Consider the following 20,977-nt stretch of genomic DNA (forward strand, 5'->3'; position numbering starts at 1 on the left):
ACATACAGTACCAGGTAAATTCAGGAACCACCTTTTAAAAAAATAGCAGTTCATTGCAAGATGTTCAAATTTCAGCATCAGGTAAAAGACATATATTTAACCGAAAATTACAAAGAAGCCTCAAAAGTGAAATAAAATATCATGCTTTGTAGTATGAAGTGTGTCCACCTTTTGTCGGTATTTCAGCTTTCATTGTTTTCACACTTGCTTTAGCCTTTCAAAAAACCTGCATTACTGTTTTTCCACTGCTCCAAAGTTAAATGGGATGTTTACATGGGGAAATACTGTTCTCTCTGGTTTGTTTATGTTCAGAAGCTCTGTGTTTTTTTAAGGTGGAACGGTGTGTTTCGGGGTGGGGAAAGCCGTTGTTTGTACGTGGCTGAAATTGAACTTGTCTGTAAGTTTTATTCAATGTTTGAATTACCACAGAAATTCATTTGTAATTAGAGTTGTTTAGTTTTGTAGTACTTTCGGTAATCAGTTAGCATGAATTTGGAGATATTTAAATCTTAAATGAGCTGAAATAGCAAAAATATCTCAACATTACACACTTATGAATCAGGAATAGGGCAATATCCTTGTCTTAGGTCGTGCTTTTCAACATTTGGAGTTCTGTCCGTTGTTTAAAAAACTCCAGATACCATTTCTCTGCCATGAGAAACATGCTGTGTCCACTGATGAATGCCTAGAGGATGTGTCTAAAAGTGTACAGTGTGTGGGCACAGTGCTTAAAAACTTGAGCAGCACTGTTGTGTCTGATCCATGCATAACAAATCAGCACACAATAACACACCGCCATCATGTCAGTGTGGAATTATCTAACACTCAAATCATGCCTGTCCCACAGTGGTCCTGTGGGGGTCCTGACCATTGAAGAGCAGAGTTAAAGGACGCGAACAAAGTATGCAGAGAAACAGATGGACTACAGAGAATCGACTCTGAGAGTAGAAGCAGTGAAAGTTACGTAGTCATAATTTTTTGGCTGCTCGGTGTAAAGTATATACTCGGTATTTTTGTGTCTTGTCCCTAGTAGGTGGGGAGGTCATTTTTGTATATTATATAGCTCACATTTTACAGAAAAAATAAAACAATGTTGCAAAAGTAAAGTTAAAACAAAAACTAGGAAATATATTTAATTAATAATATATTAATTAAATATATCAATAATATATTGATTTTTTTCTTTGATTAATATTCAATAATAATCATGCGCATGTAGTCAGGAGAGGCAAGTGAGGCATGAACATATTCCAATAAAAAGAATTTAATATAAATAAATGTGAAATAATATATATTTAAAACAATGCTTTGTCTTTCAGATCTGTGCAAAACATGTGCAGTAATTTCTGTATGATTCTGGTGGTTTTTATTGTCAAATTTGCCGTCATGAAGCTTTCGGCTTTATGCATGACGGCTGAAACCTTGCCTCACCCTGAATTGTGCAATCCCATTAAAACATAACTGAGCACTGGGAATAAGAGCATTTCCATGACTATTTATGTGAATTACACCAATATGCTCTTTGTTAGAGCTGGGCGATATGAACCAAAAATAATATCTCAGTATTTTTTACCTGAGTGGTGATATAGGATATTTATCTCAATAGTTTTATTCTCATGAGATAATAACAAAAAGGCACTTCGGAGTCAAAGCTACCTGTTCCAAATGTCACACAGGAACATTCATTAACATTCAGCTGTAGATGTACATGAGACATTGTTCAAAAATAATCTATTGGCATATATTAAATAATAATGCTCCTTAAATAAAATAATGTTATTTTCCTGCATAACAAAAGACTCATAGCTATTCTATTAAACTGTAATCAGAAAACATACAGAGCAAAAATAGCATGTTAACAGACTGAATGAAAAAAAAAAAAGTAAAAATTCCAACTTTCAGTCATTAATAGGGCTGGGCGAAATGGACAAAAAAATATCTCAATATATTTTAGTGGAATGTTGATATACAATATATTTTGTGAAAAAAATGTTATATGAACATTTTATAAACAACATTCAGTTTTGTGTGTTAGCTCAACCTCATCTCTCAATATTCAAATGAAAATCAAATGTCCATGAATGGTTAAGACAAAGGCTTTCATTAACTTTTCCCCATAATTGTACAAAGCAAAGTAAAAAAGATGTCAGAAAAACATTTTATTTATCAAAATAAAGACTGAAGTACATGTCATATGACTTTATTAATTCACAGACCTACAGTGTCTGTAATAAAGTGCTTTTAAGAACAGTGTAAATGCTTTGGCTTTATGCTCCCAGTGTGGACTTCTGGGAAATAGCTTGTCTGCAGACACACATTTTAATCTCCCAATCTTCAATAAAATGGATAGTCACGCTCAAATATGGCTTACAAGTGTGACTTGTATCTGTCGTCAAGGCAAAATGTTTTACTCTCGCGAGCCGTTTAGAAAGGGCCTGTCTGACTTAAATGTACATTAGGCAGCGCTTCTCGTGCAAAGAAATTGCGACTGGAAAATTGGTATTGTGGGTCAGGAGTTTTAATCAGCCCTTTGTGGCCCTTTTTCTTTACTCTTGAGACGGAGAGCATACCCTTTTGCTCTGTAGTAAACTACCGCTTTAGTAATACCACGCCACTTCATACTTTTCTTTTCGAAAGGCACAGCGTTAGCTAATGAAGCTTGCAGTGCTGTCTGAACTGGTTTAGGGGAACTTTACTGGGACATGAATACTCCAGGAAAGTAGCAGCAGCACCTCAGTTAACAGCTTCATACAGAAGTGTGTGCTGCTGTTGTAAGTGGAGAAATAAGCTGGGAGTACTCCCGCATTGTGATACTATCACCCTTCGGCATTCCCTGCAGATAGCCATTTCTACTACTCATCTGACCGGTAAAATCCGAACAATCCAGACAAGCTGAGTAAAGCACAGATTGGCCCTTTTGCCACATTTCAGGCCTCAAACATAAAGATATAAATTTTTTATTTTTTGTGAAGAATCAACAAGTGGGACACAATCGTGAAGTGGAATGAAATTTATTGGATGTGTCAAACTTTTTTAACAAATAAAAAACTGAAAAGTAGGGCGTGCAATATTATTCAGCCCCAAACTATCAGTGCAGCAAACTCACTCCAGAAGTACAGTGAGGATCTCTGAATGAGCCGATGTTGTCCCAAATGACTGATGATGATAAATAGAATCCACCTGTGTGTAATCAAGTCTCTGTATAAATGCACCTGCTCTGTGATAGTCTCAGGGTTCTGTTCAAAGCACAGAGAGCATCATGAAGACCAAGGAACACACCAGGCAGGTCCAAGATACTGTTGTGTTGTGTAATTTGGATACAAAAAGATTTCCCAAGCTTTAAACATCCCAAGGAGCACTGTGCAAGCAATCATATTGAAATGGAAGGAGTATCAGACCACTGCAAATCTACCAAGACCCAGCCATCCCTCTAAACGTTCATCTCAGCCACCTGGGAGACACAGCAAACATGTGGAAGAAGGTACTCTGGTCAGATGAAACCAAAATCGAACTGTTTGGCCACTATGCAAAATGATATGTTTGGTGTAAAAGCAACACAGCTCATCACCCTGAACACACCATCCCCACTGTCAAACATGGTGGTGGCAGCATCATGGTTTGGGCCTGCTCTTCATCAGCAGGGACAGGGAAGGTGGTCAAAATTGATGGGAAGACGGATGGGGCCAAATACAGGACCATTCTGGAAGAAAACCTGTTGGAGTCTGCAAGAGACCTGAGACGGGGACGGAGATTTATCTTCCAAGAAGACAATGATCCAAAACTAAACTAACTAAAACTAACTAAAGCCAAATCTACAATAGAATGATTCACAAATAAACGTATACAGGAGTTGGAATGGCCAAGTCAAAGTCCAGACCTGAATCCAATTGAGAATCTGTGGAAAGAGCTGAAGACTGCTGTTTACAAACGCTCTTCATCCAACCTCACTGAGCTCAAGCTGTTTTGCAAGGAAGAATGGGAAAGAATTTCAGTGTCTCGATGTGCAAAACTGATAGAGACATACCCCAAGCGACTTGCAGCTGTAATTGCAGCAAAAGGTGGTGCTACAAAGTATTAACGCAAGGGGGCCGAATAATATTGCACGCCCCACTTTTCAGTTTTTTATTTGTTAAAAAAGTTTGACACATTCAATAAATTTCATTCCACTTCACGATTGTGTCCCACTTCTTGTTGATTCTTCACAAAAAAATGTAAATTTTATATCTTTATGTTTGAGGCCTGAAAAGTTCAAGGGGGCTGAGTACTTCTGCAAGGCACTGTATATCGCCCAGCCCTACTCTTTGTAGAGCTCTTATTCGCACGTTATCGCCATACTTTATTTTGCATATGTGTAAAAATATTTAGGTTTTGATGCGATCGATAAAACTGTGATGACACCGGTGTCCTGAGAGGCAATCTTTACCTCTGCCTCAATTATGAAGGTGCGTGAGAGCCAGAGCCCATTTTGATGCAATGAAAAATGTTGCAGAGCAGAAAAGTGGAGATTCCTTCCATTTTGATGGAACAAGCATTGCATATCTGTGGCATACTCGCAAACCATTTTCAGAGTTTTTTAAGGTCCCCCCGAGGTTTACCTTCATTTGACAGTCTGTCGGAAGTTATCCACTCACTCTGGCATCAAAGCTGTTTCTTTGTGGTAGACTGTAGTCAGATTAAATGAATTATTGCTTGGAAGTACTGTGTTTTTTAGATAATATCGCAGTCGTGAAGTTATTTTAAGGGATAATGGCTTGTATTGTAGCTACATTGTGTATGTCTAAAGGTTTGTAGACACCTCTTATAAATAGTCCTGCAACATAAATTCAGCTCTTTAAGGTGCAACTTGTGGACTTGGGAAAACTTTATTTTCTCAAGTTATGGATCAGTGGGCATGTTTACATGCAGCTTGATGATCTGTTAATAATCTGATTAATAGCTTAATCAGAATAGAATATGTCGATGTATACACCTCAATCGGAATTGTGTCAGTCTGATTGGGGTCATTCTGATTACATTTTCTTTCCGATTGAATGAGTTGGGTAATCCTTTAAATAAGCTGTTTAAAAAATCATGAAAGACTGCTGTGTCATATGGAAATTCTGCTTCCACTCTGTCTGTGAAATTCTTCAGTGTTCCTCTCTTCCACCAGTCTTTAATATGAAGGGGTTTTTAATCATTGAGGGGCAATGAAGCTTTATAATTTTTTTAAGAAAGTAGAAACACTAAACCTTTCACTGCACGTGCACAAGATGGAGCTCTCTCTCTCTCTCTCTCTCTCTCTCTCTCTCTCTCTCTCTCTCTCTCTCTCTCTCATCTCTTAAATGTTGCCCTGCAAGTCTGACTTAGACTGGACAGTAAACTACAGTAATATATATACTGTGGTACCCTGCACATAATTTCTGTTCAGACTACTTGTGGCATGCATATAACCTTCGGTTTTAATCAGACTGGTAAGTGGAGTGTACATATAAACACTTCAGCCTGAATCTATAATCTGAATTAATTGAATCCTATTTGAAAAATTTTTCATGTAAAAGTCGCCGGTGTCGTAATCCTTTGGGATGAGCTGGAGTGGCATTTTTGCTAATTGCAGAACTTCAGCAACTGACCTTTCTTACAGTCACATTGCTGTATGACATTTTTCACATATAAAATCCAGTGTAAGGGGCGGCACGGTGGTGCAGCAGGTAGTGTTGTAGTCACACAGTTCCAGGGACCTGGAGTTTGTGGGTTCAGGTGTCGATCTGGGTGACTGTAGGGGTTTGGTCTGTTCTCCCCATGTCCGCATGGGTTTCCTTCGGGTGCTCTGGTTTCCTCCCATGGTCCAAAACCACACGCTGGTAGGTGGGTTGGCGACTCAAAAGTGTTGATAGGTGTGAATGTGTGAGTGTATGTAGTCCTGGGTGTGTTCCTGCCTTGCGCCCAGAGATTCCGGGTAGGCTCCGGACCCACCACGAACTTGAACTGGATAAGCAGTTTTCAGACAATGAATGAATATCCAGTGTAAATCCTTCGCAGAATAGTAAATATGTCACTGCAGCAAATATACGATCCATATATCTGATTAAAATGATTAATTTAAAAGAACTACATGATGTTCACACACCTTGAAATATATAAGTTTGTTACATAGAAACATAAATTAAATGGTTTTTTTAAATACCAATTGGTTAACATGATTAGTACAGATTTTGAGTCAAATTTTTTGTTTTTCTGCATTGACAAAGTGAAATGAGCTATTCCCTGAATATAATCATTAGAAGCATCTTCTAAAAGAGCTTCAGTGGAATGTCCACTGAGTGCAGATATTGATTTGGTGTGTATCGAGCATCTGTCAAAGCTCAGAAAGACAGATAGTGACAGGTTCTGCCTGCCAAAACAGCAGTTAATATATTCTCATCTTTTAATGCAGCTGCAAATGTGCTTAAGGACACCATGCCCTAGGCCAAGCATCAGATAGTGGGGTGTGAAGCCCCTAGGACTGGGCCAAAAAAGTGGAACTATGTTCTGTGGCATTATGGCACTCTGTCTAATAGCTCTAAGATGAGATGAAGTGAGCTGAACTGACCATTCAATATCAGCATCTGATCCTTCTGATGTAGATGTGGCTGAAAGTAAGCTGGTCCTGATACCTATTCTCTAAGATATTTACTTGTATTGTAGAAGCTGCATCCCATAATATCCTTAATTTCAGAACATTTAGGAATATTGAATGAACAGGCGCTTACAAGCTCTTGCCCAATTTACTGGGATACAGTTATGTGTAAAAATGATACTCATCTCAACTCAGCTTTATTTATAGAGCATTTTAAAAACAACGACAGCTGAAAAAAATGCTGTACATAGATAATTATAAAACACAGAAATAATAGGCTCCTAAGATTCATATTATTATTATTATTTAAAGTAGTTTATCTTTTCAATTAAATGCAGTGCTTGTATAAAGTCATATATCAGTACAATAAATACATACTTACAATAAACATAAAAGTTTTTTTTTATTCTAAAAAGTTTAATTCTAAAAAGAGTTTGTCTCCAGATATTCTCCTTGATATTCTGCAGATATTCTGAGTTTTGGTTTTGGGGTATTTTTAGCAAATATGCTCTTATTTTTTAGATAAATTGTTTTTTTTTTATTTACATTCTATTTTATTAGTTTCTTAATGCTGATGCAAAGTACTGTAGGTCATAACAAATGAAGCTTTTAAATATATTTCAGTTCCCAGCTCAGGCAGAAACACTATGCAATAACTACAAATAAGGGTCTAAATCTAAGCACTGCATTAGCATATCATCGTTGTCCAATTAAAAACATATATCTCATTTTTTTTAGTTTACTACACATTAATAATTTCATAACAAATGCTCCAAAATGACTTAAATTTAGTTAATAATCTCTAAAACAGGCAGCTTGCACTAGGAGAAACAAAACGTTTAACATCATGTAGAAGGCACGATTGAGCATTTTCATCAAATTAAGTTATCATATATCAAATATCTTGTCAGGTGTGAGTATGTAGGTCAGATGACTTGGTTCAAGTTGTCTGTCATAGTTTTGTAAACCTTCTCAGAATTGATCATGATCAACATTGGTGCAGGACTTGCAGGCCCGGTTTCAGTTCATTGCATTTTATTTGTCGTAATTTTGAATAAAACAACATCATACATTTATGTAAAAAATTATGCAGAAGAAGAAAAAAACTGTCTAAAAATGTTTGTGATGTTATTCAGCAATATGTTATTCAGCAAAATTTGCCGCAGTGTTTAAGTAGCGTGGCATGGTATACAAGTTTAGTCAAGGAATTTAAATCTGCAAAGGTGTCTTGTGAGATGATTTTGTAAGGATTGCAAGATGCATTGGTAAAAACAGCAGCGCCAATCACAAAAACGGGAAGGAAGTGGATTTTGAAAGTGGCCGTGCAGGTAGTCAGGAGCTCATTAGAATTAAGGGTTGTGATTGGCCAAGTACAATATGGAAGAGCAGGCCTTGGGTCAGGTGATTCGTGGAAAGCTTTTAGCAAGGCTAAGGCCAGAAAGAAGGCAAATGATGACTAGGTTTATGTGCGAGCAGGAGGAGGGAGCATAAAAGAATATGTGCAATATAAAAAAGACACAGGGAGAACACACCAAACTCCTCACAGACGGTCACCCAGAGCAGGATTTGAACCATTACGCTGCCCTTGGCAATATTAACAGTTGCATATTTATGTCTGTTATACGTCTGCTTTGAGCACATTTTTATTCTCTTATTTTACAATTAAAGCAACACTAGGTTGTATTTTTACCTTAAAATCAAAGCTTCAAAATCATTGTGATGCTTCATTGTGCTGTGATAATAAGAATAGAGCCTCTGTCATTTGTACTCTGGGATCAGCACTGCAGCCACTGCACCATATAACTTTTAGGGGAGGGTAGGAAAGCAACACCACCCCCCACCCCCCACCTCCCACCTTCTTCAACCTCCCCCTTGCTTTCAGGACAGTGCTGTAAAATTATTGTGAATTACACTCTGCAACAGTAGGGGGCGCTCAGGAGCAAAAGTACCAAGTCTTTACTATTGTTTCTTTAAAGAAGAACATTCAGAAATTATTTTCCATGGTCAAGAGTATTATATAAATGTGACACATTATAATTTTGTCTTGAAAGACTCTGGACTATTGCTGTAATAACTCAATAATAAACCCATAGTTCAAGGTTTATGTTGTTTTGTAGCAGTGTACAATGAGAAAAGCATAGCTGCAGATATGAAACTATGTACAGACTCTCCATCATGATACAGCCCCGCTGCTGATGCTGGACCCCTGGAGTGAGTAATACCCAACAAAATTACAGCAGTTCATCAAAATATCTCACGTTTAATCACTAGGTTTGGGTATATGATTTCATTTTGTGTTGATGATATGCATGCAGGGCTCGTGTGAATAAATTGAGAGTGTGTTGCGTGACTGGACGAGGCTCAATTGCCTCTTGGTGTTATTCTCAGGAGGGAAGTAGCCTCAGGTCTCTGTGAGTCACATCCAAATCGAAGGTAATTAAATCGCTGGAGGCAATTTTGCGCTGCACACATTTTTTGATGCCATTTTTTTCGGCTCTGTGCGTGACTAGTCCTGATTCCAGCAAGCCAGTGCAAACTTCTGGGAATCTTCATTTATATGAGAATGAACCAAAGGGCTCCAGATTTCCTCTCTAAGACCCACAAGAGGAGAAGTGGAACAGATGGTAGACCTCCATATATCAAGGCGATATAATGCTCTGTAGTTTTCCCAATTATTTATTTCATAGTCTTCCTCACTAAGGTTCTTCTGTGTGACCAACTTTTGGTTCATCCAATGTTATGGTGCATTATTTATTATCATAAATGTTATTTATTTATTTAATTAAATGTATTACTACAATGAATTACAGTATTATGACATTACATACATTAGAGTGCAAAGGGATTAGGAACGAGAGAAAGCAAGATTTGAAGAGCTATTTATCTCAGCAGTAAGAGTTTATTTGCTTTTATTTGAGTAAAAACAAATAACATTATTACAGTAAGTAGTGATATTCGGTTATGAACGTTTTTAACTCTGGGTTTAACTCTTTCCAAATCTCTGCTCATGGCAGTCCAGTAGTATTTGAGGTTATCATCCAATGTCTAGTTTTATGGGGAAATAAGTACTTTGTTATGTTAAATCAAGTGTGCTGTTCATTTAATAAATCTCTAATATCAAACAAGAGATCGACAAGCAAACTTTATTCTTCACTCACAACACATCTACTACTTTTATAGGGGAAAATATAATTTTATTTTTACTGTATTTATGTTTTTGTATTTATTATAATCATATATACTTTTATACATGCACCAGAGATGTGCATGTATACAAGTTTAAAAATACTAATTATTTTAAATAATATTTTTGTGTGCCTAGGACTTTTGCGCACAGTACTGTGGTTATCTGTCCAGAAGCTTGACATTTTTCCTTCCGTCATTATTTTACACAAGTAATGATACTTTTACCTAAGTATGTGTTTATGCTACTCTGTCTATTTTGGCTCAGTTATATGTCTTCCAGCAAGAAAATCCTCCTACAGAGTCAGATCTGCTGAGATGGATGTACAATGGTTTTGAAGAGGTTTAGAAACATGCAGGTGTTTGAAGTCAGTCAGGAGCCCTGGAGCAATTCTCTACAGCCTTAAAAATTTCCAAAACAGGGTTCTGTGTAGCAGTGAAGAATCTCCAAAAAAGGCGTTTTTGGAGTTATACCAAGAACTTTTCAATGAGTGTTTAAAGAAATACCTACTGAGATGATTCTGTGTTTTCTTATAATACGTGAATATAGCACCCATAAGTTTTATAATCTCAGTAGAAATGGAGTAGAGTGGTATGCCTAACCAAACGAGTAGAGGTGGTTACTGTAGCAAATGGGAAAATCCCTTAGAAAAATCCTTTATTTCAGAAGACAGGTTAGAATAAGAAAATCATGGTGGCTGAAGAAGATGCTTTTTGAAGCGTAATAGTAATTGGCCAAAGAGAGAGGTGTTTTTTTTTTCATGTGAGAGACATGAGCAAGACTGGGGTAAAATTGGTTTATCTTAGAATACATATGGATTTTGCAGCATGACATGAATGTATGTTTGCTTCTGTGTGGGTTTCTTTAATCAGTTCTAGTCATATCTTAGAGAGAAGGGAGAGAAATAGTGAGATGAGCTAGGATGCTTGCTCGTCCAGTTTGTGTATGGCATCTTTCCTGACCTTCATGCTGTCATATTCTTGGAAAGCAGCACTCTGTGGTCTTGGTATTCCTGGTATTCCTTCACATCCAGATTCTAAGGGACTCAGAAAACCGAACCAATGCCTTAACCCCTTTCACGTTTAGCAATATAATTCACAGGGGAAATGTTCAGCTTAACAACCTCACAGCCAGGACTTTTACAGCTGCTCACTAGAGACTAATTACATACCATTGCTTATAATTTCATGGGCTGGAAACTGCTTCAGCTGATCAAATGCTAAAAATGCTATTTAAGAATGTTATGCTCCGGTATATTTTTCATAATCATGAAATCCTTAAATGTCTTTTACATATGAAACTGTTGAAGTCTTATACCAGCCAATAGGATTTTTTTTTTTTTTTTTTTTTAAGTTCTGTGAGGATGCAATTGCATTCTGCCATGTGAGAATTGATGAAGTCAGCTACTGATGTTGGATAAGTTCTGGATCACAAATACTACTCCTACCCATCCCAAATGTATTGGATGGAGTTCCATCACTCCATAGAAGGGAATTCATTTTAAAAACTAGATAATGAGGTAAAGGGGACAAAAGTAGGAGGAAAATGAGCAGATGTAAACATAAACTTTATACATGAACTTATTACTGTATGTAGGCCACCGAATCCAACAATTTCCTCATTTTGATGAACATTACAAATATTTCACACCTAATTTATAGCTTATTTAATGTTAGGGTTTTTTTTTAGATCAAGTAATTACTAAGTAATTAGAAAAACTGATTCTTGGGTCTTCCTCTCCTGGAAAAGTTTCCAGCAGTCACCGCTTGGGCTTGTTCAGTTCCACATTAAGAACACTTGATTTAATGTAATGAAGTATTGATTAGGAAAAGCAGGTATTTATAATTGGGTGTGCATTTTCCTTGATGTGTTGCTGCTTTGTGGGATTTGTCATAGTGAATAAATTATGCTGATCTGGTTTACACTAATGTAGTTTCAAATATTACTGAATACGGCAGCTGTATTATATCACAACATGTAATGTGCATCACATTCAGTTAATTGTTTACTTACATTATAATTGCAGATAGCACACAAAGGACACCATTCTCTATTGTAAAAATGCATGCTGTTATCAGATTAAATAACACTTCTTAAGCAAACTTAGAACTTGCTTAGAACTAACTGATATAAAATGCTGATATCAGTTCTTCCTTAAAGAGTGATTCGAGAAAAAAACACCTAACATCTTCCCTGTATAGCATACTTTCTTACTTTCTGGTGTTATTTTGACTACTTTATTCACTTTACCAACGCTTGCTGTGTTTCCAGTTGATAAACTACCTCCAGGTAAACACACACAACTCCAATAAATGCATTAAGCGTAGGGGATGATTCTAACTTGCAAAATAAATGTGTATGTGTGTCATATGTCAATTTTTTATTTAAACTACTTTGGTTCAACTGTTTGTCATTGTCATAAGTGTTTATATTTTTCATTGTGCAGGGGGCAATAAGCTGAAAGGTCAGCAGCTGCGTCTGGACTGGGCCTGGATCTCTCTACAGAAGCAGAGCTATGTGGTGGATGAGAAGGCTGGGCAGCTGGAGGTGGTACTGAGGCGCAGAGGCTACCTGGGGGAGACCTCTTTTGTAGGTGAGTGTGCAGCAGCTCTATCAACTTCTCTGTGCTTTATTCTTTTTCTCACTCATTCACTCATGGCGCTTAACATGCAGCTGCCAGTCTGAGCCATAACACCAGTCACCCTCTGTATTTTTTATGTTTTTTTTTTTTTAAAGAGTTAAACGCACTGCTCTGCGTGAAGCTTTGCAGAGTGGACTGCATAAGCCTAAATGAAAGACCATGCAAATGCAGCAATCAGCAGCCTTTTCACAAGGCATATATGAATTTCAATTGTTAAATCATTGTCATTCAACAGAGTCCTGTGTTCCCTGTTTGAGCCATTATTGCAGTGACTTGTCGTCAGCATTTTTTATCCACTGTTTGGGTGTTTTATTTATTTATTTATTTATTTATATTTTTAAGCCTGCTTTGTGGGTCTCGGGGGCACAGATGAAAGCTTGCACTCTTTGGCACCTGTAGATAAGACAGAATGATTGTGCAAGTGTGTGTGATCGTCCATGTGTTGTGTGTGCATCGGTGTGTGTGTGTGTGTGCATGTGTCTTGCACTGCATGATGCTAAACACAGACGTTGTGAAGTCCATATCCATATAACAGAAGTTTGTTTCACGCTGCGATGTGTTTTGATTCAGATGTGCAGAAATGTATTTGTGGAGGCTTTCACAAAAAGAAAAACATCTTCTTACTTTGAAGAAAAATCAGACGCAACCTACATGTGATGATCAACGACTTTTGCATTTTGATTGTTTTGAATTGTATGTGCCTTTTGTTGCAAGGGCCACATTATTACTTTTATTTTATTTTATTTATTTATTTTTCTTAATGCAAATACTGTTCAGGCATTTTATTAACTTTTAGTTTCCATTCAGCCATTCAATTTATAAAATTATAATATATTTTTTTATTTTCTTCATATTTTTTTACTGTCAAAAGCACAAACAAAATATTTCCATTGTTTTCTCTGATCAACTTGAATGTGCTTTTTAAATATAAAGAAATTTGGTGCCTGCAACACACTTCATGAAAGACATAAATTGGGCATTCAAAAAAGGCTCAGTGTTTTTTGGCAGGCAAACAAAACAAGAATGTAGTTCTTTTATAATCTATTATACTTAATATTATGAAAGGATTCCTGAGATCTGGAGAAATTCTAGTCCATTAAGTAAAGCTGGACACCAACGTTGAGTAAGACTGACATTCGAGGCCTCAGATATGACAGACTGGTGGGTTTATACCCCTGTGGTCGCCACCTGGCTTTGGCAAGGTGACTGTACACTCTGTTGTAAATTTGCAGCTCATCCAGAGAGTTGTGTTCAATTGGCAGTGTGTGTCCATGGGGAATAGGCAAGCTGTGAGTCTGTGCCATCAGGTACTTTTGGACATGTATGGGCTCTATCCTGACACATATCCAGACTAAAGTGTGTGTGTGTGTGTGTGTGTGTGTGTGTGTGTGTGTGGGAGGGAGAAAGTGGGAGAGGGATGATAAAAATGTTTCAGAAACAGAAATAGGAATGGAAAGAAAATGGGAAAAGGGAAGAAAAAAGGAAAGCAGGGCATGAGAGAGAGAGAGAGAGAGAGAGAGAGAGAGAGAGAGAGAGAGAGAGAGAGAGAGAGAGAGCAAATAACAAACATGGCAAATAAGAAACAAGCAGCCAAATTAATGGATTTAGAAAAAGAAATGAAGTGTGACTCTCTTTGGGGACCTAGAGACTAATTTAGGCCTCTTTATGGTGGTTTTAATCGATCAACTCATTATGCAAATGTACAACTTAGTCAGCTTTCAGACAGCATATGAGCTGCTGCCCATCTCAGAACACAGCTGTAAACGAGATGTTTAATCACACTTCCTGGTTAACCCATTAAACACTATTTTATTCCTCTTTTCCTCTCTGTTAAATAAAAGACAACTTAGAATGTAACAGCCCTGGGAAGGTAAAGGATTATATTACAGTTACAGCTGTTCTTCTCAATTAAAAATGCTCGTCTAAAATGATCTACAGTGATTAGCTGGCAATTTGCATAACAATCATAGAGAATTTAAAATATCTCTTCTTATCCCTTACATTATAAAGCAGAGTCCATTGGTCTGACAGTTTCCCAGACTAAGATTAAAGCTAATCTTGTGAGATTAAAGTACATTCCATAATGATTCATTACTAGGTTATATACACACACTGATCAGCCACAACATTATGACCACCTTCTGTTTCCATACTCACTGTCCATTCTCTCAGCTCCACTGAACAGACAGGAGTACACTATAGTTCTACAGTTAGAGACTGTAGTCTGTCTGTTGCCCTGCATACATTATTTGTGCCCTTTCACCCTGTTTTTCAATGGCCAGGACACCAGAGCAACACCACAGAACAGATATGATTTTTATGGTTGATCATACTTAGCGCTGCAGTGATTGATGTGGCGGTTGTGTGTTAGTGTAAGTTGTGCTGGTAGGAGTGGATCAGACACAGCAGGGCTGTGTTTCTCACTTTACATCTGCAAGGTGGACCAACAAGTTAGGTATGTCTACTAGAGTGGACAGTGAGAGGACAGTGTCCTTCATTGGTGGACAAAGGATGCCACCCACAGGACGCTATTGGCTAGATATTGGTTGGTGGACTATTCTCAGCCCAGCAGTGACACTGAGGGCTTTAAAAATTCCAGCAGCACTGCTGTGTCTGATCCTCTCGTACCAGCACAACAGTGCCAGTGTCACAGCTCAGTGGTGGTTGTGTGGTGCAACAGATGATACAGTACAGCTGATAAAATGGACAACCAGTGTAGAAACAATGAGGTGGCCTTCATTCTGTGGCTGTTGGGTGTGTATATATTACGGGAGGAATCCTAAGATACATTGTTAGATTACTCAATTACGAAACAATAATGACAAGCCTAAATACAAGTCTCATTTTCTGTGGGTCAGAAGCGCATATTCCTCCAGGCAATCATTCTAAGGCTTTATCATGGGATTAGAAGAACAAGATCTTATTATAGGTAGAGGCTGTGACCAGTGGGCATGAGTGAAATTGAATATTGACCTTAAGACTTCACAATGAAAAGTGAGAGCTCTCTCAAAGGGGAAATTGCAGTTAGACTTCACGTGACGAACCTGATTAAAGGAAGGTGTGGTAGAGCGAGTCACAATATGAGAGCATCTCTTTTGTGTGTGCACGTATGTGTGTAGTGTGGGGTTCAGAATGAAATTTTCTTTTATCTTTCATCTATCCCATAGTTAGTGAATTACTTTACTCTTATAGATGCTTTAAGTTCCACTCATTGTGGAGAGACATAATCAGTTGTGTGTGACCTTACATTGGCTAATCTCCATTAAAGGGAATTAAATAAAATGAAGGGCTCTAGAGCAGCTGCACATGAGGTTATGTCAGCTAGAGGGGTACAAAGCTCCCAGCATTGGGCTGGGGTCCTGTGTATCTAGTCGGAAGCCTTCTCAAAAGTGTAGTAGCTCTTACTGCAGACAGTGGGGACATACTCCAGTTACTGCCCTTGATTTCAGAAGAAATATTGGATGAGCATTGAACAGAACAGAAATCCCATAGATGTTAAATATATTTAACATGTTATATATAAAATTTATAATAAATGCCAAAGGGCAGCTGCTGAATTCCTTAAATATATATATATTTCTGTGAGGCCTGTATTTTCGTTAAACACACCCAAAGAGTTATGCACAAGAGCTGGAAATCTTTGTAATTTGTTCAGGTTAATTTTTCAGAGGGAAGTATACGAACCCACAACCTCCAGGCCCCTGGAGCTGTGTGACTGCGACACCACCGTGCCACCCCCACCTGTGGTAAATGCTTAGTGTAAACATTGGATGGGTGGGGTGTGGCATATTTTATGCTTATTTGCATAAAACTGACAGAGCCCTTAATCGGCTCATTCTGAAAGGGACTGAAACTGGCAAGAATAGAGGTGGTGAGATCTCTTTATGTGAGAGTGATGTTGTGCAAAGAACTTCACGAACATGTTTCTTATATCCCTTAGACCTATTCTAACTTGTTTAAAAAGAGGTATAATATGCCCCCTTTAAAGGTGACATTCACCATTGTAATTAAAAACACTGTTTGTAAAATTCAGATATTTCCTCTCCATTTGCTAGCTCTCAGGTCTGTTTGCGTGCTTAAACCACGTCAAATGTCGGTCCAGAATGCTAGGCTTTCTCTCTCTGCTTGCAGCAGTGAAAAGACATCTGGAGTATTGTAGACAGCATAAATAAATCCACTGATTGAAAAGCATGAACCGAGATGAGGTTATTGATCTGTTCCTGCTCCATAGGTGGGTAATATTGACTTATTTTTGTCACTAATTACTTAAATTCGGGAGCATGCTAACTGCATGAAAGTAAACTCAAATAACAATTCAAATAACAATCTTTTTTTTCAAATATATCGTTCAACCTTAAAAGACACAGAGCATCTAAGCGTAAACCAATCCAAGAGAACCACATTATTGTGAAATAAAATCACCTTTTCAGTGCATTCACACATTAATTTGGGGATCTGAAGCCTATAAACCCACAAACTGTGAAATAAGAGCACCCAGTCAGTTTTTATTGTGGACTGCCTGAGTCAGAAAACTTGGGATAAAATTAGTCGATATGACTTTGTGTTGCTTCTTACATAGAGGGCCGAGACTTTAGGATTGTCCCGCCTCCTTGTCTCTCCAATCACAGCGCTGGGCCAATTTTGTATGAGAAAGCAAAGATGAGGTTAATCACAGCAAAACAAAAATAATAAGCATGGAAATATAAGTGTACTGATTAAATATGGTGAATATGAGAATGGAGGGAAAAAACATTCTCATTTAAAGGAACAGGTGCTGAAATTTGTCATTCTGAACTGGACTTTTTTAGACAGGATTAAAAGTGGTATATGTCCCAATTAAATTGTACACGGTTGTGGTTAGATAACAGAAGACCTTCCTAACAGTGTAAAGAGACCCTTTTTAGATTTGTAGAGTTATATTAGCATAAATGTTATATCATTATTTGTAACATTTTACAATAATGGTACATAATTCATGATATTTAAGACAGTAATAAACCTCACTGAATGGTTAGGTAATGTCACAATTAATCATTAAGTAATGACAATAAACAAAGAACTAGCATTTCTATTTTAGGATTTTATAAAACGTCCTCAAAGAGCAACTTCTCCCAGTCATTCAGTAGCAATATGCTGATGAACAATACTTTTTCCAGCAACATATCACAAGGCAAACATGATAACTAAGTGGCTCAGTGAACAAAATATTGTCCTTGGCCAGGAAACTTCCCAAATCTCAATACCATTGAGAACCTGTGGTCAATTCTTAAAAAGCAGGTACACAAAAACATAGAAATTGTGATCAACTACAAGTACTGAGCTCCAGTTTCCTCCCGGTCCAAAAACACGTTGGTTTGGAGACTTCAAGCTGACTTAAATTAACAGGATTTACCTTTTAGAAAGTATTCTTGATTTTTTAGGAGGAGAAGAAGAAGAATCATCTTTATTAATCCCATTCGAGAGATTGCTTCTCTGCATTTAACCCATCTGTGATAGTGAACACACAAACACTCACTAATGTGCAATAATTCACACAGTAGGGGTAGTGAACCAGAGATGGGAATCGAGTCACACTTAAGTAGCTCAGACAGTGACTTCAGACTCGACTTGGGACTCGCCTTCAAATGACTCGGATTCAACTTAGACTCAAGATTTGGGACTTTGGAAAAATCTTTGTGTAATGTAATTATTCATTCATTTTTCAACCGCTTATCCAACTCAGGGTCAAGCTGGGTCCAGAGCCTACCCGGAATCAGTGAGCGCAAGGCAGGAACACACCCTGGAGGGGTTGGCAGTCCTTCCCAGGGCGACACACTCACACATTCACACCTATGGACACTTTCTGAGTCTACTGTAATTATGAGAATTATTATTAGCAGTAGTTGTACAAGTAGTATTAATTTCTTAATGTAGATATTTTGTTAATTTCCCTCCCTACCATGTGCAACGCAGCCACACATATCAGCACTGACCAAAGGCACACGAAACAACTGCATGACGCACCACGCTGTGCACAGTAATCTCCTATTAAAATATGTAGCCAGTTGTGTAAAGCGGGATTAAAAATCGGTCCTCGCAGATCTCTACTTTCAATAGTTTTTTTTTTTTTTATCTTCAAACACTGAAAAATATTATGCATGAGATGCCCAGGCTACACAGCCAGGTAATAATTAATCATAACTGATGCTAAACACAAACATCTCCATGGATCCTGTAGTGCAGGAAAAAAAGCTCAAATGTTGCAAAAAACACTTTTTTTTTCTGGTAGAGTATAGGTATGGCAGGTAGGGATTAGGCTGATAATGCTTTTGAATTTATGTAGGCCACACATTTAAGCATCGGCCATAGATCCTCTTTGTGCTGCTCCTCACAGTTGGACCTGCACCTTGGCTCCAGAGGTGGAGCTGAAAGACTCAGAAGAAAGGATCTTCTCTCCACTCTCTGTGGCTCTTATCTCAGCTGGTCATTTCTGTGAAGCTCCAGCCATGCACCACTGTCCCTCCACACGGGGTCCTGCATTTCCCCAACCCCCGCTTCCTGTGGCCTTTCTCCTCTCTCCGCTTCCTCTCCACTCCTCTCCACATGTTCTCCTGTTATGGCAGGGAAGGGACCCCCCGCTGTTAGAGAGATGGAACTGAAAGTGAAGCTATTCTTTCGCTCCTTCACTCCCCTTCTGCCTTCTTTGCTCTCTATATCTTATGGTTTTCTGCTTTGAAGATTCCTTCCCTACACATTTCATGTATTTTTTTTCCACTGTTAAGGGCACACAGAGGCCGTAGTTGATGCTGAATATAAAATTATATTTTTCTTCGTCTTCTTCTTCTTCTTTTTGTACTGCCTGGAGACTGTATTCAAATGAAGGCAAGGAGCACATTTATCTAATCTCGTGGTGTAAGAATGCTGATCTACGAGTACATTTTATTTTTTTAAGCAGCATTTGTATGCTTATGACTGTAATCATACGGGCGCGGGAGATGATGCTTGATCAGCACATTTTAGTTTGTTATAATAGCATTTAGAAGCTATGTTCCAATAATCCTATAATAGTATTCATCTTTAAAAGTTATCTCTAAATGCTGTCATCTCTACTGACATGCAAAATTCTAACAAAGCCAAAAATATATTCGTTTTCATTCTGTCACAAATACACAGTATGTCCTGATGTATCATTATGCCCATTCTTATTATGTAATTTCTTATAATTACAGCTGGGGTATTCAAGTCAAGTCAAGTCAAGTTTAAATGTCAATTCTGCATATTTACAGGATATACAAAGGATTGAAATTACATTACTCTCCTCTCCAAGCTGCAGTAACATTGAACAAAAATAGACTAAATTCAACTAAGCTAAGTATATAAATATATGAAATTGAACAAACAGAAGACAATTGCAGGACATACGATACAAGCAGCTCACTGATAGACATACATGAGACAATGGGAGACTGACTGAAGACAATAACCTGATTTGGACGTAGGATACTGGATGTACAAGTGTAAACAATAGTGCAAGATAATCGTAATAGAAGGAGGTATTCATTCATTCATTGTCTGTAACCACTAATTCCAGGGTCCAGAGCCTACCCATAATCACTGGGAGTAAGGTAGGGTATGACTGTAACATAATAAAACCACACCAAACTCCTATAAGAAATTCACCCAAGGTGAAGGTCAGACTCACAACCCCAGGACCCTGGAGCTCTGCAAGTGTCGCTAGAAAACATAATACTTTTTTTCACAGATATATGTTGTACAATATGGTTAGGTTATAAACTTTGAAAAACTACTTACTAGCACAAAGTGGTCAGTGAAAGTGTGTGCGAAGGCAAATAAAAATTGGAACTGAAGTGCAGCTATAGTTTTGCCCATGGACTTTTATTGGTGGAGCATTGTGTGATCTAATCTGATTTCCCCATGAAGAGCAGTGCTGTTGGCCACTACATTATGCTAACTTACCTGTATAGATATTCTTGCAGTACATACAACATTAAAGACAGAACTGTACTTCTTTTATGTAGTGATAATATATATACTACCTTTTATTATGTCCAGCACGATTCATCTAATCTGGATGCGGAGCTGAATTTGAAGGGTACATCACCCTCTGAATATATTACTGACAATACTGACAATATGTCACATGAGAGAGGGATAAAAGAGTATTAAATTCTATTTTCAGTGGGATAATTTAGTTTTAATTGGCTCACATTACGGTGCATTCTCCGTCCACCTACTTTGTCTCACATGCAGCGGTTAGATAATTGGTGTCTAATTTTGACAGCACGCAGCTTGATATGTTGTGCATGAAGCACAACTGGGCTGGGAGTCCTGCATTAATCGTGAAGCCTGAAGCGATTTATTTCCATCCAGCTGTTGGGAACGCGCTGGCAGAAGGGACCCTGCCAGCCCTTGGCGCTTGATGTGATTCTGATCAAACGCCTTGGAGAAAGTTCACAACAGGTCGTCCCGCAGCGAGAGGACCCACCTCAGCCTGAGAGTGGCGCTAGACCAACGGGTGACTGCTCAGAGAAGGAGCATGCTACAATTTCCATATTGT

The 20,977-nt window shown here is 38.0% G+C and overlaps 1 protein-coding gene across 3 annotated transcripts in view; it reads left to right on the top strand.

Annotated features, from left to right (window-relative positions):
* frem2a (FRAS1 related extracellular matrix 2a) overlaps positions 1–20,977 on the top strand; it is a 109,316-nt gene that overhangs the window by 17,952 nt on the left and 70,387 nt on the right. For all 3 annotated transcript variants that reach the window (XM_066651600.1, XM_066651598.1, XM_066651599.1), the window contains exon 3: positions 12,226–12,372. In XM_066651600.1, the coding sequence (XP_066507697.1) occupies positions 12,226–12,372 (147 nt within the window). The remainder of the gene's footprint in view (positions 1–12,225; positions 12,373–20,977) is intronic.

The sequence above is a fragment of the Hoplias malabaricus genome, chromosome 18 (genome assembly GCF_029633855.1).
Source record: "Hoplias malabaricus isolate fHopMal1 chromosome 18, fHopMal1.hap1, whole genome shotgun sequence".
NCBI lineage: Eukaryota > Metazoa > Chordata > Actinopteri > Characiformes > Erythrinidae > Hoplias > Hoplias malabaricus.